Raw genomic sequence first — 26,508 nt, forward strand, 5'->3', positions numbered from 1 at the left:
ATGCTGAGGCTCCTTGGAGCTCTGAGGGAAGCTGTGCCAGTGGCATCAAAAACTACATCCACATCTGTTTTAACTATTAAAAAAGCACAACCTGGAACAGTCAGGTTGGCAGAGGGCTTTTGTAATTCAGGCTAATTAACCAAAACCTTGGGGTTGCACTAATGGGATACACAGCTACTGACTGCAAACCAGAATGACAAGAACTGTGCAAGGGAAGGAATCTAGTGACCAACACAAGCTCTAGAAGGCAAGAGGAAAAGCTCTCCAAATCACATAGAATGGTGCATACAAACATCCTGAACAGCCACCTGCAGTCACTTCTACCAGCTTTTATAACACACAGTGGCCTAAGAAATTATTTCTTCCTGTTGAGAAGACAAGAAAGGTTCTGACCAGTTCTACTACTTATAGGAGAGAATTATTTAAGCACACACAAGTGTAGTCCAGGAGGAATAGAAAAGATCCCACGAAACTGGATGCAACCCAGAATATCTGCTACAGTCACCAACTGTAGCCCAGCTTTAGGAAGTCCTGGTGCCACAGGGGCAAGTGCCTGCACTCACCAAGGACTGGTTTAGTTTAAATCCATGAGTTCAGCAACTGATGCAAGACGCTGAGTCAGGAGTTTCTCTCCTGAGCTGGAGAAATCTCTCTGCTACAGAGTTACTCAGGCTACAGGCAGCAGTTTGTTTCCACATCTAGTGCAGCTGGAGCTTTAGGGTCAGGGGAGAGGACATTCAGGTACATGCTAGGCAAGGTCTAGTACAAGGCAAAATCTAGACTTGAGTCAACAGGGTCAGTCCTGTTCATAAAAAATGCAGTATCAAGATCCCAATGATTTAAGGGCTCTTGAGTGGATTAATTTTGGATTCTTAAAGACTCCCTTGTTTGGGAGGACATGAAAAACCTCTGAGTTTTAAGCCTCCAGTTGTTTAAACACCACTGTTCAGCCATGTGCACCATCAGTCTGAGCCATTTTATTCTGCTTTTTCTTGTCATAGGACACAACAGGTACTAGGTACAGTCAATTGAAGTAAACTCACCATCTGCACACACAAGAAAGCATTAAAGTTGTGACAAAACAGTAGCACAGTATTAAAGTCAAAGTTAGGTAACATTGGATACATACAAATCTTTCCATTAGCAACACATGCATTTCTAGAATGACTGCACTGTAGGCTTTTTGGGCCTCTGAGGGGAAGAGATGGACATTTTTGGAGACACCAGAGCATTGTTGGTTCTCTGTAACATCAGAGATACCAAGCTGGCTGACCTTGTACTTCCTTCACCACACAAGTCCTCCCTGCATAGTTTTACTCCTCTTATCACTGACTGATAATAAATATGCACTGCTGTCTTTCAGCAAGGCCAAACTAAGGCCTTCAAGGAATATTCCCCCCCCCCCCTTCCCAGCCTTATTTTTCCTGTCTCTAAGGAAAGGTTTAGTTGATAGACTTTATACTCTTAGATCAGGTCTCATTTCCCTCTAACATGATTCCTTTCAAGCCCACACTTGGCTTCCAGCTCTCCCTGCTCAGAAGCTGCAAGCATTTGGACTGAAGGAAAAAACTCATCCTAATGAGCAGCAAAATGGCAGAAAACCTCAGCTGAAGCAGCCTGCCTCCAGAAGAACGGAAAATGCATTCAACTTAAGTTCCCATTAAGCTGTAGAAAATTGCTACAGGATCCTCCCACATAAATTACCTGGGAGACCTCAGTCACTCTAGTGACTAGTTCTACAGAAAGCTCTCCATCCATTTCAAACAGCTCTTTATCAGGACTTCATACCTTTTAATGCAATGACTTTACTGGCAGGGTTCATGATAGCACTGTCAGCTGAAATTGGTCTTCGGATTGGGTTGCTGGGGTCATTCATGTCAATGATCACCACTTGAGCCTGCTCTCCTACTTTCTCTCTGATGCAGATGAATTTGTCAGACTCCATTGTCAGAGTGCTGAAGCCAATGTTTGCTGGGTTGATGCCCAGATTTTGGAGCTGGAAGAGAAGAAAAGGTTTAACATTAAGTTATTACCTCGGTATAGCCACAAAAAGCTTTTGTGAACATCACAGGAAATATGAGACTTTACCTTTTCTTTGTGACAAAACAGCCATGTTACCCCAAACCTGCACAGAGGCAGTGTTGCACAATTTCAACTAAGCCCAGCAGGCTTCCTGGAGAAGCCTTTACAACTTAACCATGAAGAACCCCATCTCTGAGCCCCCTCACGTGGTTTAAAACACACTGAACCTGCCATAGTGGACTTGCAGTTTCAGCCCTCACTCTCACCAGCTTTCCTCCCTGAACTCATCCACAGGGTTTGACAGCTATCACTATTTCAAGCTTAACATCACACGTGAGGTGTCTGAGCTTTATCTTTATCCCTGTGGAGCTAAAAAAAGCTGCTTGTCTAGCAATTAGCCCAGGCCTGTCTCGCAGCAGGAGGCAGAGCTGGGCACTACTGAAATCAGCAGTGGCTCAGACACAGCCCTGCTTAACACAGAAGTTATCAATAAACCACTTCCTTCTTCGAGCCACAGCCTGCTCCCCTAAGCTTTTCAACACTCACATTTCTTGGGTGCAACAAACAGTTTAGTTAACAGCATTTTTGCAAAGCTACTGTATGAGGAGGATGCCTGTAGGGAAACAAAGTTTACTGCATTTTTAACAGTGAAAATGCAGTCATGGTCAGTTCATGGTCATGTCACGTAGATATCTAGCTTGTCCACACCTTAAAAAGCTCCAGTTTTCTACTATTAGAACTATCAGTTCTAATATTCTGGTATTTTTTCCTTCTGGAAGGCCTTCAAGCCCAAGATGTCCCAAGAAGGGCGAGACCTTTAAAGCCATTTTAGGATGATTGTGGTGGTTTGGAGCACTCAGCTCTTATCAGCTGTGCTCTGCACCAGCTCCAAGGAGGCCATGCCCCAGCTGCTCTGCTCCTGCTTGTTTGCAGTTCCTGATAATGAGGGTTTTACTCCACTTCCCCTTTGCCCAGGCTCTCCAACACCACATATGAGGAACAAGTAACATCTGAGCTGTAGCACACCAAGTTAACAGAACAAGCTTCACAAAAGTCACTTGGATGGATGATCTAGATTACATGGCAATAAATAAATAAATAAATTTTGGCAATAAAGCCAGGAAACTTTCAGGTGACAGCATTTGACAGCTATTAAAAGAAATAAAAATCAGACCTTAACTCCTTGACAGGTCAGAACTCTTACTCAGATTTAAGTAAATGTCTGAGGTCCAGCATCCCAGAACCTGACCACACATTCTCCAGCCACTTAGAAGATTTTAGATTCAAGCTCAAAAGTCCCTTTCACACTTTGAGCAGTGTCCTCTAGACCTGGCACTCTGGCATTGTACATGAGCTAGGCAAGATTAAACACAACCCAATCACACCCCTGCAGGGAGGGAAGGTTTGAAGATGTGGGAGTTTGATCTGATAGAGCTGGAGTGACTTACAGGGACATGGCATTTCCTTTTGCTAGGGCTGCAGGCTTAACAAGTGCCAAATCATTTCTCAAGCACTAAATTTCCTCGTTAATTTGGTAGAGGGGGCAGCTGCAGAGAGCCAAGCACTCTGCCTGGCAATAACTCACAGCACTACACTCAAAGGCTGCTGACAGAACAAATCAGAGCAGCAAGGCCAAGCAGATGGCAGGACCTCTTAGGGAGGTCTAGACAAAACCACCACATCAAAGGTGCTTGAATATTGCAAGAGAGATTTACCTTAATCACCAGCAAACTGCCATCTGCTAGTGCCGGGTCTGAGACACTGACCCCAGGTGGCATATGGGAGACTTGTTACATTTCTGTTATCAAAGGTGAGGTGATTCTTTGCAAAGATTTAGAAGATTGCCACAGGAGCTCTGAAGAAAGCCTGGAGAAGTTTTCTGATGGAGGTGCAACCATCAGCAAGGTCTCTACAAAAATTCCTTCTGGCAACAGTCCATCTTTCACCTCACCAAACCAAGTGTATGAACCACATCTGCCTCAAGGAAGTTGACTCTGATGGTGACAAACTCTGTGTTTGGTTACACCAGAGTGTCACCAGCCAAGAGTGGCACTTCCTTGCCCAGCTGGTGAAGCAAACATTGAATTTCTTGGCTGCACAGAACTCCTGAGCAGAGATCATTCCCTGGAATAGAGGTTGTTTTCCTGCTCAAACAGGCTGAAGTTCAGGTGAGTGAGGCAGGCATGTTTATAAAGCTAAGCAAAGCAAACAGAAGTGAGGATTACTGTTAGGAAACATAACAGCAAATATTTCTTAGAAGGCTTTTATTCTGAAAACTTCCAATACTATCCCATGTGTCAACTCAGGAGTTGAACTACAACTAAATGAGTATAGGGGATTTTGGCAGATCTTCTACCTCCTCTTTACTACAAAGGGAAAAACCTCCAAACATTTAATGTTGCAATAGGTCCAACTACATTTCACTGATTCATAAACAAAAAAAAAAAAAAGGAAGGAATTTCAGACATTGCTATATTTTACTACAAAACCCACTTCCTTGGTTTTTAAGCAGATATGAAAGTAGAACTTGCTAACTGTGCTTGGGCAATTGATTTACAGTCCCTGTTATTTCACAGCAACATTTGTTGGAAAGATCAGTTACACCAGACTCCTGCTAGGAATAAAGTGTTCTGTGAAATAGCTGCTCCAGTAGAGTGGAACCATGAAACAGATTGTCAGCAGCAACCCTTGTGTTCAGCAGAGATGTCACCTCAAAGGACTCGTCTCACCCAAGATCAGATACTTCAGCCACTTGCAGGTTCTGCTGAACCCTGGAATTCTGTAATGGCATTTATCTGAGCAGCACCAAGATGTGAGTCATTGTAACGTAGCAAGGCAATGTCTGATTACCAGAATTATTTTTTCACTGGAAGATAATTCAAGTGCATTCTTGGTAACTCAGCCAGAGAAGTTGTCACATGTATGGGACATCAAACTGAATGGTAAAACTGCTGACAAGGAGTCTCTTTGTTGACCCCTTCCTGTAATGTTCCCTTTCTTGTGACAGTCTGCTTAGCTGTCAGATAATTTCTCCTTGCCTACAAGGAAGGGCACGGAAGTGCTGAGCACACATTTCACCTCGACACTCACACTCAACAGGATATAACCACTGTTCTTGTGGCCACAAGCAGCTGCTCAGTCCCTGCCCAGACTCCTTATCTACATGCTGCTAGAAATCACAGAGCTGAAAATGACACTGAATTGCAGAATTCCTTTTTTTTTTCTTCTCCTGAGAAGCACTTCAGTGTGCAGTAAGTCATATTACTCTATCCCAGGCCATGCTCTCCTAGGTTATGATTGACCAAGGTAGACACCAAGGCTATACTTCAGCTGCTCTTTTAATTCCATATATGAAAATTCTGAAAAGCAAATTTAAGTCCCACAAAACCATTTGTGTTTGAGATGCTCTCTTAGTTACTGCCTGCAGTTCTGAGAATCCCACAGTCCACAGTCCATCCAAAGTACTTGATATTCACCAGTGCAAGGTAAGAGTTACAGCTTGTGACAGCCTAGGAAGTCGTGTTCCCAACAGATAAGGGACCTCTCTAACATTCAAGAGCTCTCCTACTTTTATATCCTTCCTATTTTCTGCCTCACCCTCAGCAGGCCAAGGCACCACCCGCTCTCAGCAGCCCCAGACCTGCTGTGGGACTGCTCCAGTTCCACCACTGAGGCTGTACCTGCTGAAACTCAGAACCACCAAATCCCATTCCTTATCTTTGGTTGAGGCTTCAATCCCAGCAGGAAGCACTAAATCAGCACGGCCACCAAGGCATGCTCCTCAGTGCCTGCTGCAAGGGACATGCCCAGAACAGCTCATAAACTGCTTAACTAATTGCTCCTATCCAATTAGTTGACACACAAACACACACACAATATCTCTCTCCACGAGACATTTCAAGTCTCTGTTACATATTTCCCTTCTGTAGGAATACTCTAAAATCACTGGCTTTAGGAATTCAGCTCCACTAAGCAGCAGAGAACAAGAATCCCACCAAAACAGCATTAGGCACAGCAGTTCTCTAATTCCTGACTTGCATTATCAACAAAGGATGTAACTGCTTCAAACTAATGCTGTTACAGCAGAGATTTAGTGTTTTAGGCTGTATTAAACTCACTGTCAGCACAATACATGGAAGAATTTTGCTGTTTGTCATTTTTAGAGCAAAGTATTGAATTTATATGTTTTATTCTATGATGCCTTGGCTGTCCTGTTTTATTCTCTGGCACAGCTGTGATTCCAAGAGACATCCAAGCACCACCACACCAGAACAGCACAGCTGCCATTCAGGTTTGCCCCATCAATGAACAATAGACACAAACCCCCTTTTCCTAGTGTAAAAAAGCAGCTCTGTCTTGGTATCAAGTGCACAGCCTGAGCTGGAAGTTTTCTCTATATTGTCTTGCAAAAATATTTAGATTCTGAAGAGCATTTATTAATGCCTTAACTCAGTACAGCAGTGGGCCTGGTCCAAATTCAGTATTTATTTCAGGGTAGTGTGTTAAATTAACTAGCAATCACAGTTCATCACCTGCTAATTAGTCTGGTCCCTTCTCACTCATCACAAACTTGTCACCTTAGAAAAGCTCCACTGACCCACCACAGTAAGCAGCAGTTTTACTTTCATCCTCAAACACACACAGGCACATTTTAGGAAACTCTGAAGCCTGGACAGGAGCAATCAGACTTGCAATCATCCCACACACTGAACTCTGATCTCCCACTACATACACAGTAGATTGTTTCCTCATAGCCACTTGGGGAAAAAAAAAAGAAAAAGGCAGCAGCTATAGAAAGTTTTATAACGTGAGTTTTGATAGCACAGGAATCGGGCTCCTCCTTGAAAATTCCCAAGGAAAGTTTCTGCACAGCCTGTTGTTGATGCTCTTTGGTGGCAAGGCAGGGATGTACAACAGACACCACACTGATAACAGCCAGCACACCTGGGGCTGCTGAGATTGCAGAGCATGTCATGGGACTCCAACAAACAAACCCTGAAAGCTTACAACACTTTTTGCTGTTACACTGCCCAGAAAGCTCCCTCCTCCCTAGCAAGTAAACTACTTGTCCAAAGTACACTTTCAGCTCCAGTGTGGGGTACAGAGCACTGTGCCCCCAGGAGATGAGGCATTCAGGAGCAAGGCTTCTGGAGCTTTTACCTTTTCATTCCCAAATCACACAGCCAAGCTGCCAACAGCCACAGACTGGCTTGAAGCTGAACATCAGAAGCTTTGTACTTGACCCTTTTTTAACCTCTAATAATGAATCTGTGGAGAACTAGGATCACACTGTGTGCACTGATTGATTTCAATAATAGCCTGCAAGAACTTTTTCATTCAAATCCATCACCTGCTTTTTATGGCTAAGGCTCCAGTTGGGTACCTCATCTTTCATTAAGCATCACTACAAACCTGCAAGTGTTGCACAACACCTGTACAACAAGTTTCCTAGACAATGTGGGTCAGGTACAGTTCAAGAAAATGTATTATTGAGTCCAGGAGGATTTCCTAGGAGCAGGCTGGATAGCAAAAACATTGCAAAATCAGTGTTTCTACTGTCAAAATTTACATCAGAAATTTCAGCAGAAAAGCAATTAACTCCTAGAATCCAAATTCCTCTGATTTTTTTTTCAATGAAGTGAAAGGAGGAAGTTCAGTAGCTGCAACCAACTGCAGCATTAAGGGCAAGAGCAGCCAGGCTCAGAGGGGTACACACCCATCCGAGAAAGAATCAGCTCTTATGTGCAGCTGTAAATGATACTGGTTCAGCCAGTGCTCCACACTGAGCACAGCCAGAGAAAATGCAAATTCAACCCCAAATAAACAGATAAATCAGTCTGGAGGCAGAACAGTCCTGTTCCACTGTAGTACTGGCCTGAAAGCTCCCAGCACTTGTGGAGTGAAGCAGATGAGTTTCATTATGTAACACTACTCATGTCATTAGAGACCTGGCAGTGGGTCACATGCAAGGTTTGGGGCTTAAATAATGCATCAGAGGTGCACTGCCACAATACTTGATTGAGAGTTGGGCTGCCCAGAGAGATGAGTTTTACCTGAGTGCACAGAACCTCCTCAGGACCTGCTTTGCCACCACCAGGAGAAGGCACAAGCTTGAAGGTGAAGTTCTGGCCAACTCCTAAGATTCTCCTGTCAGTGCTGCTCACTACAGGGACACCTAAACTGTGAATTCTGGCCTGCCTTTAAACTGATATCGGAGTAAAATCATTCAGTGCTCAGCTGCACGCTGCAACAACCACCAAACCAGCATTTATTTAGACACTATGAACAGCTGTAGTCTTCAAATAAGTATTCTGCAATTGTTCTTTTAACAAAGTGCTTTTCATTTGAGTTAGGTGAAAAAGCCACTGTAAATCATGCAAATCCATCACTACGTGAGTGCTCGCCACAGCCACAGTTAGCTGAACACAAACTAAACCCAGACACTGGCACCACAAGGCTGCCAAAAGACCTTGGCCAGGTGTGCCAATGTAGCTTTTATTACACTAATTCTCCTCAAAAACTGCTCCTCGGCAGTAAAACCAAGCTTAACAACAGCGTGGCTCGTAGCACTTCGCCCTTCAGACCTGTCAGATAGGAAGTGCCCATTGCACAACTGGATCACCACTTCCAGACCCCTCCCTGTGCTCCAACTTCACCCACGGACAGGGAGGCTCGCACTGCTCCGGGAAGGTAACCTCGCATTCCCGCAGCACGGTCCATCTGGGATATGATACCAGCACCTCCAGGAAGTCACCTTAGAGAAATTAAGGGCCATCACTCGGAAATAAACTATTACCATGTGGTTCTGCTGCAATGAGAGCCAGAGCTGCGGCTGGGGAGAGGCCAGCGGACACCAGAGCTGGCACCTGGGCACCTGCACTGCCACAGCTGCACTGCAGGGAGCCGCAGCAGCTCCCACATTTCACTGCAATACGTGCTTTTCCTTCCAGAAGATGACATTACACGCGGAAACACCAGCAAAACGGTTTAGCCCGTCCTTAGAACTACAGAGGCTTTAATACCATTCAAATAAAAACAATTAAGCAGCACGCGGACACCTACCCAGCTCACCCCCCGTGCCCTGCAGACCCCGCGCTGGGGCAGGGATTTCCCCCTGGAGCTGCCCCGGTAAGAGCAGAGGAGCCACCCGCGCCCCGGCCCGCACGGGCACCGCGCCAGCCTCGCCCACCCCGCCGGGGCACGGCCCGTGGGGCACAGCAAGGGCGCTATGCCCGGCCCGGCCCTCCCGGGACGTGCCCTTCGAGAAGCGCTCCCCGAGCCGGACACCGGCAGGGCCAACACCCCTCCGAACACACCCGGCCCTCACGGAGGCACCGCGGACAGGCCCGGCGCGGCTCTCCCGGCACCGTCCCGGGCGGCTCTCCCGGCGGAGAGAAGCAGCGGCCCGCCCGCCCCCGCGCCCACCTGGAGATGCTCCTGGAAGCGGATGGGCAGGATCTGGGCCATGGCGGCGGCGGGGAGCTCCGGGCCGGGCCGGGCTCAGCGGTGCGGGCGGAGCGGGGCCGCGATGGCGGAGCGGGGCCGTGCGGAAGCTGCCCCCGCCGGCGGAAGGATACCACCGCGGAAGGATACTCGCACCTGCCGCCGCCGGCCCGCCGCGCGGAGGGATCTCGGCGAGCGGCGCCAATGGGACCTACGGATGTGATGCGCCGCCGGAAGGGACTATTTGGGGACGCATCACTCCCTCCCTCCTCGGCCTTTTTTTTTTTTCTGCCACATCATGCGACCGAGGGCCGCGGCGTCACTTCCGGCCCGCGCGCGCGCGGTCACGTGAGGAGGGGCGGCGGGGCCGGGCAAGGTGACACCGGGGGGACAACCCGGGAGCACCGGGGGGACACTGAGGGGACAACCCGGGAGATACAACCCGGGAACACCGGGGGGACACTGAGGGGACAACCCGGGAGATACAACCCGGGAACACCGAGGGGACAACCCGGGAGACACAACCCGGGAACACCGGGGGGACAACCCGGGAGACACAACCCGGGAACACTGAGGGGACAACCCGGGAACACCGGGGGGACACTGAGGGGACAACCCGGGAGACACAACCCGGGAACACCGAGGGGACAACCCGGGAACACCGGGGGAGCCCCTGGACCACCCCCCAGGCCGGGGTGGGAGGGATCTGCCCCCCTTGGAACACTGAGGGCACAGGGATGTCCCTGGCACCAGGATGCGGTGCGTCCCACCCCCGCTCCTAGGGTGTTCCTGTTATCGGGAGGTGATGGAGCCACATCCCCGGAGGTGACACCGAGGGGACAAGGGTGTCCCTGGCACCGGGATCTCATGGATCCCCCATCCCCACGGGTCCCTGGCACCGGGATCTCATGGATTCCTCTCCCCCTGCCATCCCTCTCCCCCGAGGGATGCTCCCCATGACTCTTCCCAGGCTCCCTGTTAATGAGTACAGTAAATTAACAAAGCCACACATATCCCTCTGTGTTTTATTAACTTACACTTGAACTCCAGCATGTAAAACAGGTAAAAACTTAACTCTTTTTTTCTGGGATGGATGCAGCATTCCCAGTGCTTAGCACACAGAGCTCTGTGTGCTGTCACACCTGGGATGGCTGAATTTTTTTTTTAATATAATAAATTTTACTTTGTCTTAAATTCCCCATCTCCAAACCTCTGAGAAGCCCTGGAACACAGTGGGAAGAGAGGGGGGAAGAATCCCTCACTTCTTGCTATGAAGAAAGTGGAAAAAAAAATGAAAAAATCAGAAAGCATTAGGATCTGCCCAGTGATTTATAGCCCCAAGGAACAGTGGGCATTCTGTGTACTCATTTCAGGCCATTGGGGTGGTGCAGATGGCATTTGACTCATGAGGGGCCGTGACACTGCAAATATAAATCAAATTAAACAGCAAAACTGAGAGCAGAGGATGAGTCAAGCTCCAGTGCTGCTGCTCCAAAGTAGAGCCTGAAAGAACAAAACCCTTTCCCATCAATCACAGGAAGAGGAACAATTACCAGACCCAGCACTTTCTTTATGAGCAGTAATATTGTGATATTAAAAAAAAAAATCCTAAGCTTTTGGAGGCTTTGGGATCCTGGGCAGGTGCTGGAATGCTTGAGGTGGAGGCAGAGGTGGAATGGTGAATGTTTTATTCAGGTTCCAGCACCACTTGAACCAGTGCCCAGGGTGACACAGAGCACACAGCTGAGGCAGGAAAAATCACAGCAAGTTCTTCCAATTATTTGGAAATTCTTACATGAACTCCTCACTCAAGCCCTGGAGCGTTTTTGGATTATTACGGTAATAAAACAGGATTTCTTTATTGAGAAGGGAACAAACTTTATGATGACAAAGCACCACAGCTCCTTGCTCTTTTAGATGCTCAAGGAAAACCACTTTGTATTTCCTTGTGTGTACCTGGTACAGCACAGGGCAGGAACATGGAATGCAGGTGGGAAATGTCCCTTTGGATTTAATCCTGCATCTTGCACCATTAAAAGAGCCCTTCCTGCACATTTTCCTGAGCATGAAGACTGTATGACTACCATCAGACAGAATAAAATGGATAATAAACTTATAGTTCCACTCCTTACAAAAATAAACCTCAACCGACCTTTAAGAAAAATTTCATTTATGATGGCACTGAAACCTCTTTAAGTCAAAGAAATGCCAGAGAATTGGCACCACACGTGGTATCAGGGCTTCACCCACAGCTGAGGGCACTCAATTTTTGCCACTGCAGCAACACAGCTCAGCTTGGGAAGTTCTCCCTGCTGGATGCAGCAGAGGGAAGGTTGTGCTTGTTCTCTCTGGCACTCGGACTGACCACAAAACTGAAGTTTCCCTGCACTCCTGTCAGTCCTCTGGCATTTTGCAAACACCCCTAGACATGCACAAAGTGCCTCCCTTGGCAGTGGGAGCAGAGCTGCCACCAGAGTTACCCCATTTCCTTCTCTGGGCCACTCAGACCCTGAGCTCTTTGCTGCTTCCTCTCCAGGTACCGAGCTCGGGCATCCTGGATGGATTGCTCATCATTCCTCCTCTCCATCTTCCTTGCAGAGCTGTCTGTGACTCCTTCTGGGGGGAGAGGAGAGGAAGAAATAAACTCTCTGTGTCAAAACCCTCCCCACCCCAGCATTACAAATCCTCCTATTTGTTAAATACTAAAAAAGCCCCAACAAAATATATTTTTTTTTCCCCCTCCAAGTCCCAGGCAGCCATTTGAATGACTTCCAGAGAGGACAGACTGCACCACAGCAGGGAGGGGAAAAAAAAATCCAAATAAACTCATGCTTTAGCTCCCATGTCAATATTTGCAGCTGGGCTCATCTCATTCCTAAATCTTGCTTTTTATTGTAGCAGAGAATATGCAGCCTGTGTTCTACACACCCATTCCTTCTCTGAATTGCACATCCCAAACTCGGGTTTAGGCAGAACAGGACAGGAAAAAACATTAGGATAAACTATCTTTAAAAAATTTCCGGAGGAGAAGGAAGGGAGAGGAAAACATGCAGATAAGGGAGTGGGAGAAGTCAATATTGCAGATCAGCCACCATCAGAACTGCACATTTCCCCACAGCACTGAGACCTTGGGACTGCTTCTCACAGAAGGGAAGAGAAGCAGCAAATATTTTCAGTCTAAAATAACAGAAAAAAAAAAAAAAAAAAAAGAAATCAAAGGCTCTGAGAACCTAAAATTTGTGTGAGTGAAGCATTTACTGCAGCCTGGTCCTGGGGGCTGGGTACCGGGTTCTATGATAAGAAGGAGCCTCAATCAACATCCATTGTTAAAAGAATTCTAATTATTATGTCTTGTCAGCTATTCAGCCACCTATTTTCATGAAGGTCCCAGAAATACATCTGTAATGTCAATATTAAACTCCAATTAATTAGCAATTGCCTGATGAAGTCATAATGTGAAGGGGGACATTGATGAGGCTCTTCTGCATTATTTATAACCAAACGAAATTCATGTTTAAAATGGTGGGTTTATACAATAATGCAGGGCAGAAAGAGATGCAGGTCTGAGCACAAGTCTGCATTTTTTCCTTTGTTAAGGAAATGGAAAAGAATCTGTATTTACAGTACAATAAACGGATGTTTTGGAAGGGTCAGCTCAGGAGTAAAGAGGCCCTTTGAATACTTGGCTGCTTTGGGAACCTGCTGACAGGAGAATCCCAAGAATGTGAAGCAGCCAGATCAGTTAGCAGGCACCAGTTCTAATGAAAACTGACTATTTAAACATATGGCATTAAATTCATTGCCAGGATGGATGAATGAATTCTCAGCAAAATATGAGAATTTTTCATCTGTGCATTGCTGTGTGAAATTTCTGCATTTATTTTTTCCCTTCCCTTTGCCCCACAGCTCTTAGGATTTCTCCCAGGGCAGAATTCTTTGGGCATCAATGGCTAAATACCCTTCACAAACTGAAATAACCAGCTGAATAAATGCTTTTTATTCAACTCAGTTCCAGCTCTGCCCTAAGAAACCAAAAGCGGGGAGAATGGCAAGAAGCAGCAAGCAAACACAATTCACACTGCTGGATAGAAAATAAGGACTGCAGAGCTGTGAGGAGAATAAAACAACCAGAACTACACACACACACACACACCCCCCAAACAAATTAACACTTTCAAGCCCGGACTGTGACACAATAAACACGCAGGGGATAAAATAAGAACAAAACACTTACCACACTGCCTTTTCAGCTCCTCTCTCTGCTTCCACTTGGTGATTTCCTCCTCAGTCACCTCTTCCCTGGCCACACTGCTCAGCTCATAGGCATCCAGCTGGTGCAGCCTGGGCAGCAGGTCCCGGAGCCACTCGTAGCGCACGGGGCACACGGTGCGCACGTAGATCTTGGAGGTGACAGCCACGTCGTGGAAGATGATCCACTCCAGCAGGGTCTCCTGGTTGTAGAGCTGAAAAAAAATGTAAAGGTTGTCTCACAGCTGGTTTGGTGTTTCAGAGCCTCACCTCCTGCAGAATGTTCAGGGATTTAGATGCCGGGGCGGGGGGGGTGTTATGTTATGGTGAATTTTCAGGTTTGAAAGTGCCCGTGAGATCTAAAGAGGAAGTCCAGCCACATCATAATCCAAATATTTCCCAAGGCTGAAGAAGTGAGGCTCTTTCCCACTCTCAAAATGAACTCTGCAGCAGAGCACAGGCGAGGGGGTGTTACCGTGAATTTTCAGATCTGAAGTTGCCCCTGAGAGCCAAAGAGGCAGAAAGTCCAGCCTGTGTCACATCACATCATAAACCAAACACTTCCCAAGGCTGAAGTAGTGAGGCTCTACCTCACTCTCAAAACGAACTCTGCAGGCAGCACAAAGCAAACACTAGGGAGAGTTTAGGGACCTGGCCCTTACTTCTTTTAGAGATACTTTCCTGCTTTATCAGCAGGCTTTGGGGACTCACTGTGGATGAAGGGTGGATATAGACTATGCTGCCATGTCCATCCATGGTGCAGAATGTCCTGGCTGCAGATCTGAAAAAAGAAATTAAAAAAAAACCAACAACAACAACAAAACAAAACACACTTTGCTGTGATTAGACAGCAACATTGAACTAAACAAATCAGCAGCAGCATAGAAAAAAAGCTCTCAAATATCTACCTAGAGGAAGGTGCTTCTAGAGTTAAAAAAAAACCCCTTTAAACAAAATACCTAATTTACCACTGCAGGTGTAACACCACAGTAACAACAGGGTTTGGGAGTGAAGCCTTTCAAAGCTGTGATAACTGGAGATTTCCAAGCCCTTTGGCTGAATATCTGGAACCACTCATCAGCTGGTGAGTTCATTTCACAGACAGAAAAATGACATTTCTGGGAAGCTGCTGACACCCTTGGAATAGTGAAGCCAGTCAAAAGCAGAGGTTCCAGGCCCTTGCAGAAACATCTCCTTCACCTGCAGTAACTACTTTGCTACTTTTGCCAACATACAACCACACTTTTAAGTGATTTGCATAATTTCTTTCCCATTCAGTTCTCCAAACTTCATCCCTTACCTCCTGGCAACATTGATGAAGTATCCTGCACACAGGCATCTTCTCAGTATTTCAGTTCTGGAGCCTTCAAATGTCTCTTTAGGGAAGTCTGGCAGCTGGAAAAAGAAACAGCAACATGAATCAGGATCTTTCTTCAAGAAAAAAGCAGTTAAACCCCCTCCATCCTATGGATTTTAAACTCTGGGTTTCTCTCTGTACAGAAACCATGAGGAAGAGAGAAAAACTCCCCTTGTTGCCCATTACCCACACTGTACCTGAGTGACACAAGCAATGGTGCTCTACAAAAATATTTTAGTGGTTTAGTTTCTACTGGAGAAAGGCTCAGCATCCACTACATCTCTTAATTATAAGTTTATACAGCTCAAACATATCCAGAAACTCTGGGGTTTTTTACCTGTTTCAGTTTAGTGATTATTTCCCGTAGCTGTCTTTCCACACTAAAAGCAGATTTCACAGCTCTCCAATGGATCCAGTATTTCTGGCACCAGGCTGAAGGAGACTTGCTGAGAACAGGAATATTTGAATTTTAAAGAAGCCCTTTGTAAGCTGCTTGCAAAGAAACTTGCCTCTATTTTATTGTTATGATCATACAAAGGCAACAATCTACACAGGCAGATATTTGTTGGGTTAAATAAAAAGTGTCTGGATGGAAATTACAGCTCACAAAAAGGAATAAATCTGAAATTAGGAATGAGCACACAGATGTGTACCTGCAGCACATCTAAAAACTGGGAGTTATGAGCAATGCAAAATCAGAATTTCATACCTTGCTTTGCACTGTTCAAAAATATTTAAGAGGGTTGCAAAGTCATTGCATCCTCCCACTTGTGAGGCAAGTTCCTGGTGTTGAAGCTCAGCCTCCTTCTGCTTCTGAGGATCACCTGAGGAATAAGTTATACCTCACTTAAAGTAATTTTTATTTATCACTGCCTAATTTTGTTTGTGTGTGTCTGGCAGCCTTGGCTCTTGATTCCTGTTATTTTTTTTACATTTGTCTCTCCTTCTACAGCTGCATTTACAGTTCTTCCTCCTTCCACTATTGCTGAACAAGAGCACGTAGATAAATCTATGATTAATCCCTTCAGTCAGCACCAGGGATGAAGAATTCCAGTCTCACAGAAAGTACCTCTCACTCACAATCCATCCAGAGGCTGACATGGAAAGATAAGGAATAAACAAACAGCTCACAGGGATCAAGTGAGAGGCAAAACAAGACTGTTGAACCCACCCCACCACAGCACCCTCTTATCTGTTGAACTCAGCTTTGTCCTACTGCCACAGTAGTGGAGATTTTAAAAAAAAAGATAAAAAACAATGGATCTGTGCATGGATTAGTGGGAACTAACCTTCATCAAAAGCACTGGGCTAAAGCCACATTCCCAAAGTGTTATTTCAGGTTTTAAACACCCAAAGGGTTTCTCCTCCAGCACAACCTATTCCCCTTGGAGAGAGAGGCAGGACTGCCAAGGGAACTGCTGCTGTTGTAGGGGCTGTCAGAACTTTGTGGGTACTAAAAGTAAAAGGGATGAAGCAGGGAAGCCTCATCCTACACATCTGGCACTGGAAAAAATGCCTGGAGGATGGGGATCTGTGTCTGCTTCCTTGGCCACAGGGGTCCTGGAGGGTGACAGGCAAAACACAAAAGCACAGAGGATGGGAAGGCACAGGGACAGTTGTGGGGCTAGGAAGGAGCCCAGGGCACAATGCAGGTTTATCAGGGCTGGCAGCAGGGCCTGTGGCTGCTGCTCCAACAGCTCAGCTAAGGGAGGACAGAGAACAGGAGCAGAGCCAGGGAGGGGCTGGGCAGGACAAAGGTCCCCCCACAATGTGTGCCACAGCTGGGGATGGGCAGCAGGAGGGGACAGGAGCATGGGAGACTCAGGTTTAGCACTAGTGAAAAGTCTGAGCTCAGCTCTAGTGGAACTGTGCTCTGCTGAAACCTGGAACCACAGCAAAATTACATTTTCCACTTAGAAAATCACTGGAAACCAGGCAGTGCCATACCAAGCCTCTCACAGAAATCCAATAATCCATCTGGTTAAACAGTCATCGAACAGAAAAGACAATCCAGAGGTGATGCCCACTTGTTAAAAAAAATCAGACCCTGCTGTCTGCACTCAGACCAATATTTGCTGTGGTGCATTTTGGTTTTTTGGTGGTTTATTTTCCTTTATTTTTGCCTCTTCCCTTCTGTCACAGAGATTTCCCCTCACAACCTCTCAGCTTAGGCACGTGCTGCTTTCCAGCTGGGATAAACACAACCCAATCCCTGCTTCTCTGAAACTTCTGGAACTGCTGCTGTCCAATTCCTGGCATGCAGAGTGCCCTAACTCCAAAACCATGGAAAGCTGGGAAAGCTTTTTCTTTTTTTTTTTTTGGGAAGAGGTGTCCCCACCTGGACGGATGAAGACGTTTTCCACGGACAGCATGGCTGCAATGGGAAGCAGGAGATCCTCACAGTCCAGGGAAGCAGCTTTTATCACAGCACAGGACAGGTTGGGAGGGAGGGGAAACTGCACCAGGAATTCTCCTAGTCTGGTCACATGGCCTCTCCTTAATCCAGGAAAAACAAATGGATATAAATAGCAGATTCAATGAAATGATGTTTAAATGTGAATTGGGTCCAAGAAGCACTTCCCTCTGGACCGTGAGTGCCCACACAGGTGCTGAGGACATGGAGAAGTGTCACTAGCAATAAAATAATCCACATTTCTCCAGCTTGCTTGTGTCTGCTCCATGGCAGGCACAACCAGCTTTTTTTAAAAAATTATTTTCAAGAAGAATTCCTGGAAGCTTAGGATAAGATCTCATTTCCTGTCTTGAGCTCTTGGATGGAGCTGCCAGCCAGAGCCTGAGCTCCTGAGCCACAGCAGTCTGGGATCTGCCCTCAGGAACTCCAGAGCTGAGGAAACTTGGTTGAGGTCATTTAGGAACTCCAGGACAATGTGGAGAACATGATCTGTATCTCCCAAACCCCAAACTGTGCTCTATCCCTGTATTTTTTTTTTTTTTTTTTTTTTTGTAGACAGCATATTAAACCCCAGTAAGTCCTGGAAGTTAAATAAGGAAACACATTCTGCTGCTGGGGAGGTGGGGGGAAGCCCTTTAGTTCACACAAAACACCAGCTTAAGCCTTAAATTTTAAATTCTTATAGTCACTACACCCCTTTGGTTTTTACCTGTCAATAGCACTGCACTGGTAAAGTTCCTTCAAAGCTTCCAAAATATGTCTTTCTTCAGGGGGATCCAAATAGGGAAATCTGTGGTTAAAAACAAAATAGATTTGTTAGTTTTCATATTCACAAAAATAATTTTTAAACCCCCCCAACGCAGGTTTTCCAACCAAAGTTAGGTAATCACAATTAATCATCTTCAGCATATGGGTGTGTTATTGTACAACCTCCAGCTGAGGAATTTCTGATGACAAATCCCAGCATGGCACACACTGAACTGCATTTTCTACACTTGTGTGGTCTTAGAACTGAAAAAATCCAAAGAGGTGAAGCTTTTTGGGTATAAACCACAGTATTTTAAGTATTTAAAGGTACAAACCCCAGCATTTTACAGATTTTAAGCATTTAAAGGTACAAACCCCAGCATTTTATGGATTTTAAGTATTTGAAGGTACAAACCCCAGCATTTTACAGATTTTAAGCATTTAAAGGTACAAACCCCAGCATTTTACAGATTTTAAGCATTTAAAGGTACAAACCCCAGCATTTTACAGATTTTAAGCATTTAAAGGCACAAACCCCAGCATTTCACAGATTTTAAGCATTTAAAGGTACAAACCCCAGCATTTCACGGATTTTAAGCATTTAAAGGTATAAAAATCAGTATATTTCAGGGATTTTAACTTAAAGGAACACTACAAACTAACACATTTAATTTGGGAGAGATGGGAATTCCTCAAACTGGACTGGAGCTTGAGATACAAGCTGGAACTGCAGTGGAGAAGAGCAGAAAAGCTGATTGAAGTGCCACAGTTGGCTGGGAACCTAATCCTGCCTGCTACCCCTCCGAGACTCCGGGGCTGGGATAATCCCTGTGCAGGGACATCACCTGATGACATCGTGCACGGAAAGGCATTTCAAGGTGAGGATCACAGATGTCAGGCTGCTCCTCCTGATCTCTGGCACGGTGTGCTCAGGCATGCACTGCTCCCAGAACTCCCTGCTGTACAATCCAAAGCTTTTCCCTTCCGACGTGCGGCCGGCGCGGCCGGCGCGTTGCTTGGCTTCGCTCCTGACCCACCCCAAAAAAAAAATAAAATATATATATATATATATATATATATAAAATTGATGTTCAAACCTCTCATCCCTTCTAAAGAGACGCACAGAAATGTCTTTGTTTGTGGATGGAAGAGGGATCCCTGCACAGCAGTTGAAAGATCTAGCTGTGCAAGAAATGAAGAATTTCTGTGTGTGGAAGAATTATTTTTTAAGCTGTTGTATTCAGCCAGCAGACAATGCCAATTCCTCCTTAATATCTGTAACCTTTAGAAAGATGTATATTCTGAACAACTTTTCACTTGGGTGGTTTTAAATCATGGGGCTTTCAGGTTGCTGCCTATCTTTTTATTTATTTTTTTAAAAGAGCAACCAACACAGAACATTATTGCCAGAGCAGCTTGTGACATTTTTAACTCACTTTGAGATGGGAACCACCTCCAGGATGTCCAAACCAACCCGGGGATTATGATTCAACTGCTTCACAAAGCCACTGTCCACCACATATCTGAAAAAAAAACCCAGAGAGGTAAAAAAATAGAGGGTTCAGCAGCTAATTGACATGAATTTCATAAAAAAAACAACACATTTACTCTACCTAGACTCTGGTTACTTAGTAGATTTGATTTCAAATTAGCTTCAAAAATATTGGTCACCTCTAAGTTTGTAATACTATCATGGGTTTTCTTACTACACACCCAAAAAAAAAGGCAACAGTAGCAGAATAAATGTGTTTTTCTAAACCCAGACCTTTCTGAATTACTCCTGCTGTTACAGCTTTTTATGAGGGACAGAAATCAATACCTGACTCCTTCAATGGTCAGAGATGTTGCAGCAATGTTCGTAGAGACCACACATTTTCTGATGCCTCTGGGAGCTGGCAAAAATACCCTTTTCTGTTGGTCTAAAATGACATAAAATAAAATGACATAAAATAAAATGACATAAAATAAAATGACATAAAATGACACAAAATAAAATGACACAAAATAAAATAAAATGACACAAAATAAAATAAAATGACACAAAATAAAATGAGGTCATCTGGACTTTCAGTTACTCCATATCCCCTTCCTAACAGGATCTTGAAGTCATATCCAGTGGATCTGGATTTTGACTGGAGGTTCCTGTGCAAACAGAGAAGGCTGCAACTTGATTTAGCTGATGACGACGACCACAAAAATCCCCACCCCAAAGCACCACAGCACTGTAACAAAGGGGTTAATGAACACCCTTTTCCCAACCCAGACAGAAAATGTGAGGAGGACAATGTTTATACCAGCTCCTGCAGCTGGGAGTGATGTGATGCAGGGACATTTTGTGCTCTGACCTGTGGACATGGAGCCATAGAGGGGCAGGATGAGGAGCCCCTCCACAGCCCGGTCCTGCACCTCGTACCGGTAATCGATGCGTTCTGCTTTCTTGAAAAGCAAATCACAGGCTCTTTCTATCTCATTTTGGCCTAAAAGACACACAAGAGCATTTAAGTCACCTAACTGGCTGCCAATCTGCCTTCCTGGGTTTTGTAGTTATCTTTAAACAAGGTTGTTTTGTCAAAATGCAGTGTTGTTGACGTCTTTAAAATGAGGAATTAAAGAGAGGGGGTTTAGGAGGTGACATCCAGACTTTCCACAAGGTGTCTCACCAAGGATTTTCCTTAAGAGATATCTAAGGGCCTAGCCCATTGATGCAGGATTTTACAGCTAAAGTAATTCCTCCTCCTTGAATTAACAACAAACTAAAACATGGAGACAACACAGAGTCAATCTGGCTATTGCTAAAATGCTCTGAGAACTACAATTTCACAGGACTTTGTGCATCAACCTGCACCTTTCCTTTCTCACTGCTCTGGGAGAAACCAGACAGGCTTTGGAAGCTTTTCTGCTTTGCTGGCAATGCCATGATTCACCTGGAATATCCAGGAAAATTCTCACCTGTGAGGAAAACCAGGATGTCACCTTCTGGTTCATTTAAGTGAACATCCAAGGTGACCTTTACAGCCTGGAACAAACAACAAAAAAGTCAAAAATCGGTTGGAATCCCATTTAATTCTTTCTAGGACTCATGACACCAATGGATCCTCCCCTATTTCCTGCAGAGATGCTGAGAACACAACACAGCAGCTCATTGCTGGGGCCTCCCCCAGATGAAAATCACCCCAAAAACACAGAGAAAACAAACCAGGCCAGACCTCTGTGATATAGGCAGAGCTGCCCACATCCCTGGGGCTCAGCAGGTTGCAGAATATCTCCTGGACAGGGTAACTTCTCCCTGGAATGTGCAGCACTGAGCAGTGCCCAAAGAACTCTGAGAGCTTCTCCACCTCCAGGGTGGCTGACATCACCACCACCTTCATGTCTGTCCTCCTGCCTGCTGGCTGCTTCTGCAGGAACAGTTTCTTCAGCAAACCAAATAAAATATCCTAGCAGAAAAAAAAAACCAAACAAAAAACAAAAAAACAAAACCACCAGAAACAGCTGGTGTTAATACCTTGGTTTTGTTGGAAGAACATGACAAACTTGGAAGCTGGATGATTTTATCCTGTTGGTACAGTGAAAAATCACATATTCCAGACCTAAGCACTCTGAAGAAAACATGTATTTGCCCTGGACATTTTGGTTGCTAGAGTTTAATGATTTTTTTTACCAGCTTTTCTCACAGCCTATAGACAGCACCAGCATGACCCAAACTCCTTGGGTTTTCATTTTTATATTCTCTTGGTCAAGTAATTTGTGAGAAGTTACCTCAAACCCATTTTTCATCCCATTTTCCAGCCTATGTCCCCTGACTGTGTGTGCACCCTTCTTTGTTTTTATTTATTGCCACAACCTCAGCAAGTTTATTTTACTCTGTAGTACTCTGAATTACAAATCTGCTCCTTTCACCACTTCAGCTCAGTTATTTGCAATACCTTCATATGCCTGAGGGCAAACTGGGATTCAGGAAAGCATTTTCCCTTTTCCCAGCTGGACTGGGAGATTGCTTGCTGGAGCAGGAGGTTGTCTGACCCACAGCACGATCCCCTGAGGTCTCAGTGACTTCAGTGTCCCTTTGCTGGCCACACAAATGTCAGGGTGACCTTTGAAAGCTTTTGGGACTCAGGTCTAGATGCTTCCATGGACCCAAAAGCCATAATCTCTTTTCACAGTCATACACACACCCTAAAAAGCATTGGGCCTTAGGGCAAGAGGTGTTTTGGCTTTTATTTGTGTATTTTGTGTTAGTTTATTTATTTAAATTAGTATTCTAGAAAGTTTGCGTTCTGGCTTCAAACTCTTGGAAATTCTGGGAGAGTTTTCAACATCCAGCAAAGTTTTAACTGCATTGAAATGCAACAACCACATAAACTCCAACACTATTAGAGGCCACATCTTATTTCCAACTTATGCAGCGTGGACTAAACAAAGCAGCAGTTCTGTGCTCTTAGGACAGCAAAAGGATAAAGAACATCCATGGAAAAATCAGTCAAAAAGTCAAAACCCCCGGGGGGATCGTGCTGAAGCAAAAGGGAAGCATAAACAGAGCACAGAAAAGGAGAAACAGTGACCCAAAAAAGCAGATACAAGGTGACACTCACAGTGCTGAGGCTCCGCTCGTGGGCTTCATCCAAAATGATGACGCTGTACTTGCTGAGGAGGGGGTCTGTGAGGATCTGCCTCAGAAGGCACCCATCAGTCATGTACCTGATGGCAGTGTCCTGCAAGGGCCAATTACACATTCACCTGCCAGCCTGGGCTTTTATTTCAAAACAAACACTTCTACACAGATCACACATTTGTCCCGGACTCCACAGCTGCTCACCCACCACAGCATTTTCACCTGCAAGGTGCCCAAAAAAATTCCTCAAACGAGTTACAGGACATGAAGAGCTGCGACAGGAATGTCCCAAAGCTCTGAGACAGCCCAGCACAGCCTCAGTGACCCTGGCACCCCCCCAGGGCAGTCCCCAGGGCCCCACCTCGGAGGTGCAGTCGTCGAAGCGGACCTGGTAGCCCACGAGAGCCCCCAGCTCACAGCCCATCTCCTCGGCCACCCTCTGTGCCACCGACACGGTGGCCACACGCCGGGGCTGGGTCACACCGATGGCACCGTGCTCGGCCAGGCCTGTGGGGGACACAGAAGGGGTCGGGGTGGGTTGGAAGGGGCATTGAAGATCATCTCGTTCCACCCCCTCTCGGGACACCTGCCGCTAGCCCAGCTTGTTCCAAGTCTTGCCCAACCTTGGACGCTTCCAGGGATGGGGAATATTCTCTGGGCAAGCTGTACCAGGCCCTTCCCGTCCTCACAGGGAACAATTCCTGCCCAGTATCCCACGTAACCCTGCTCTCCGGCAGTAGGAAGCCATTCCCTGTGTCCTGTCACTCCAGACTCCCGATACCGGGAGGGGCTCCAAGATCGCCCCTGGAGCCTTCTCCAGGCTGAACACCCGCAGCGACTGTGGGACGAATAGGGACACCGAGTTGTGCCGCACCAGGTCACTTTATAACACGTACCTACACAATGTACACATGGCCACAGTTTGGGTGTTCTTTAAATTTATTTATTTACAATTTTTAACCAAGTCACACCTCTCACCATGACCCAACCCGAAGCTGCGTCACCCACGAGGGTACAGAGGGACTACAACAGGAGTTTATCGGTGCTTACGTTCCACATCCGCAACCCGCGGACGGAGGGGGGAGTTTCGTTACCTGCCTCGTAGAGGTACTTGGGCAGCTGCGTGCTTTTACCGCTGCCCGTCTCGCCGGTGACGATGAGGAAGGGCCGCTCCCGCACGGCCTCCACCAGCTGGCGGCGGGAGCGGCGGATGGGCAGAGTGGGCCCGTCCATGGCGGCCCCCGGGGCTCACCTGGCTTAGCCGCGGCCCCGCCCACGTGCGCACCTGGCGGGAAAGCCGCGCGCATCTGGCGGGAAACCCGCGCGCTCCCCCCGTGGGAACCCCCGCGCGCGCCCCCCGGGCCCTCCGTTGACGCGGGTGCCCCCGCGCATGCGCACCACGCCCCCGCATAATTCCCGCCTCCTGATTAAGCCACGCCCCCGATGATTCCCGCCTCCCCGTTAGGCCACGCCCCCCACTCTCCCCTAAGGCCCTCACGGCGCTTCAGGGTCCCGGAATCGACCGAAAAAGCGTAAAAAAAATATCACCAAATTACAAAATGCGAAGAGATGGAAGGACCTCGATATCAATGGGTGGGGAAAAGTCCCTCCAGACCGGGCTGCTCAGATGTATCTCGTGACGAAATTTGATCCTTGAGTCCACACATTAGTTTCCCGAAGGATTAGAAAGAAAATATCTTGCCGCATGTTTTAAAATCTTAAGGGACAAGAAACGACCTCGAATTCTGTCATAATTCAGAGTAATATTCTCTTTCCGTAAGTCAGCTAAGTGTCATATTGTGTTACATCAGGCTGTTACACAATACTGTTGCATACGTATAGAAAATAATAAAATACTGATAAACCTGCTTCACGAAAACCTTTTTCTTAAAAAAGAAGTTCTTTGATCTTTTTATACTTTCAAGCCTAATTAACGAGAGACGAGATTCAATCTCTGAAACAGCAGCCAGCAAACTCTTAAGGGGTGTGTTAGAAAAATACAAATTAGTTGTTAGGATTTTAAAAGTTTAGGGCTGGGCTCGCTTCAATGATCTCAGACCTAAGGGCAGGTTAACAAAGCTGTGGGAAAATAAAAAAAGGAACCCTCTGGTAGTGGGCACAAAGAATGCAGAATTTATGGGACATCTGGCAGAGCTCCCAAGATACAGAAAAAAGAAAAAAAACCTGATAAACCCAACTCAGCTCCAAGTGGGTAAAAGGTAAAAAAGGGTAAAAGGTAATTCTGGTAATTCTGTGACCAAGAAACCCACTGGCCCCAAGGAAGACTCAGTATAATTAGGCATAGTTAGCATCAGAAGAGAATCATTAACCACTAGAAGATAGAATGCTAATTAACAAGTGGACTGTGACTCGTGGCAACACTAATTCCTCTGTTTGCCAACGTGTGTAAATAATAATAAGTTTTGATAGTTGGGGTGCCTGATCTGTGAGGTTCACCCAGTCTTGGCCAGGCTGAAATAAATAACTTTGTGTTTCTGGAATGTGCAGTTGTCTCCCTGTTGCACTCCGGGTAACAAATCGGATTTTTAAGGACGTGAATAACCCCAAAACTCGCTGTGATGAACAAATCCTGTCCCGGCTCTGCAGCGAATTCACAGCAGACCTGAAGGTGGCAAGCTCTGAACACAAACCAGCCGCACTCCAGCTCCCCCGTTTTCCCCAAAACACGATTTTTTGGTGTGTTTTACCCCGAGCTCAGTGAGTTTGCTCGCCTCACACGCTGTTGTTTCACCCTCCCTTAGGCTCTATCAGTGAAAACAATCACGCAGTGAATTTGGTGTCACACCAGGAGTAAATTCAGGTCACCCACTGAGTTTGGTTATCCCAAATTCCCTCAATTTTTGCCTCTGGCAGCATGGGAGAAGTATTTCCCCACTAGGAACAAGCACTCTGGGGCTTGGAAGATATTCCATTCAGTGCCCAGTGGTGCCACCTTCAGCTATATCTAACCTACAAATAATTGTTTAATCTGCCACCAACCTGGTATTGTAAAATCCCACAACGAGCTGGTTTGTGACAATCTGACGAAAAATAGTGGAATGTGCCAATAGACTCTATGTTGGTACACCCCTTTATGGAAAATATCGTATTTATTGCCTCACCATTTACTTATGTCACGTTGCCACTGGTAATTTGTAATCAACGGTGACCATATACACATTTGAAACTTCAAGCACACCCTCATTTCGCTTTTTGGTGTGTATTTACCAAGAAGCATTTCATGGTTTTAATAGACACACATTTATGCACACGCACTTGCAGTCTGCAGGATTTTGTTTAAATCACATCCTTCTTTTTGGCAGACATAAGGCTAGGTACGGTTTTTCAGTTCTCTTTCTCTTTTGTTTTTTCTCTGGGAATAGCAGATTTGGTTTTAATCAACCCCTTTGCAGTCTTGAACTTTGTCCTCCTGGAATAAATGCCATTCATTTGAGGATTTCCCTCTGTCTAATAAACATTAATGAACCATGCTTTACAATTCCCCTGTGATCTTATCTCAGTTTCACAGATGGGGAAAACAGAAACAAATTAAGGGGTCTGCACACACCACAAATCAAAGGCAGAGCTGGGGGAAGAACCCAGGAATCCAAGCACAATTCCCTGCTCCAATAACTGAGCAGTGTGCTCCTATCCCTGCAGCTGCTC

General features: G+C 46.0%; 2 protein-coding genes across 3 annotated transcripts in view; both read right to left on the reverse strand.

Moving 5' to 3' along the window:
* Positions 1-9,570, reverse strand: part of CLTC (clathrin heavy chain) — a 30,086-nt gene extending 20,516 nt beyond the window's left edge. Inside the window, exons 1-2 of the mRNA XM_062507265.1 lie at positions 9,448-9,570; positions 1,789-1,996 (exon numbers count right to left, since the gene is read on the reverse strand). Coding sequence (XP_062363249.1) covers positions 1,789-1,996; positions 9,448-9,489 — 250 coding nt within the window. The 5' untranslated portion in view covers positions 9,490-9,570. The remainder of the gene's footprint in view (positions 1-1,788; positions 1,997-9,447) is intronic.
* Positions 9,571-10,489: 919 nt separating this feature from the next.
* DHX40 (DEAH-box helicase 40) lies at positions 10,490-24,149 on the reverse strand. Of its 2 annotated transcripts, none has more exons than XM_062506912.1 (17): positions 23,937-24,149; positions 23,204-23,349; positions 22,823-22,942; positions 21,437-21,667; positions 21,180-21,246; positions 20,576-20,707; positions 20,050-20,149; positions 19,667-19,753; positions 19,076-19,258; positions 18,193-18,273; positions 17,409-17,566; positions 15,780-15,894; positions 15,408-15,516; positions 15,014-15,108; positions 14,425-14,494; positions 13,700-13,928; positions 10,490-12,078 (listed from the first exon to the last, which is right to left on the reverse strand). In XM_062506912.1, exons 1-17 carry the CDS (start codon positions 24,073-24,075, stop codon positions 11,942-11,944), a joined length of 2,199 nt encoding a protein of 732 aa, XP_062362896.1. In that variant the 5' UTR covers positions 24,076-24,149; the 3' UTR covers positions 10,490-11,941. The 2 variants fall into 2 exon arrangements, with proteins under 2 accessions (XP_062362896.1, XP_062362895.1); XM_062506911.1 differs by having other exon boundaries at positions 10,490-12,081.
* Positions 24,150-26,508: the final 2,359 nt, after the last annotated feature.

The sequence above is a fragment of the Cinclus cinclus genome, chromosome 22 (genome assembly GCF_963662255.1).
Source record: "Cinclus cinclus chromosome 22, bCinCin1.1, whole genome shotgun sequence".
In the NCBI taxonomy this organism is placed as follows: Eukaryota; Metazoa; Chordata; class Aves; order Passeriformes; family Cinclidae; genus Cinclus; species Cinclus cinclus.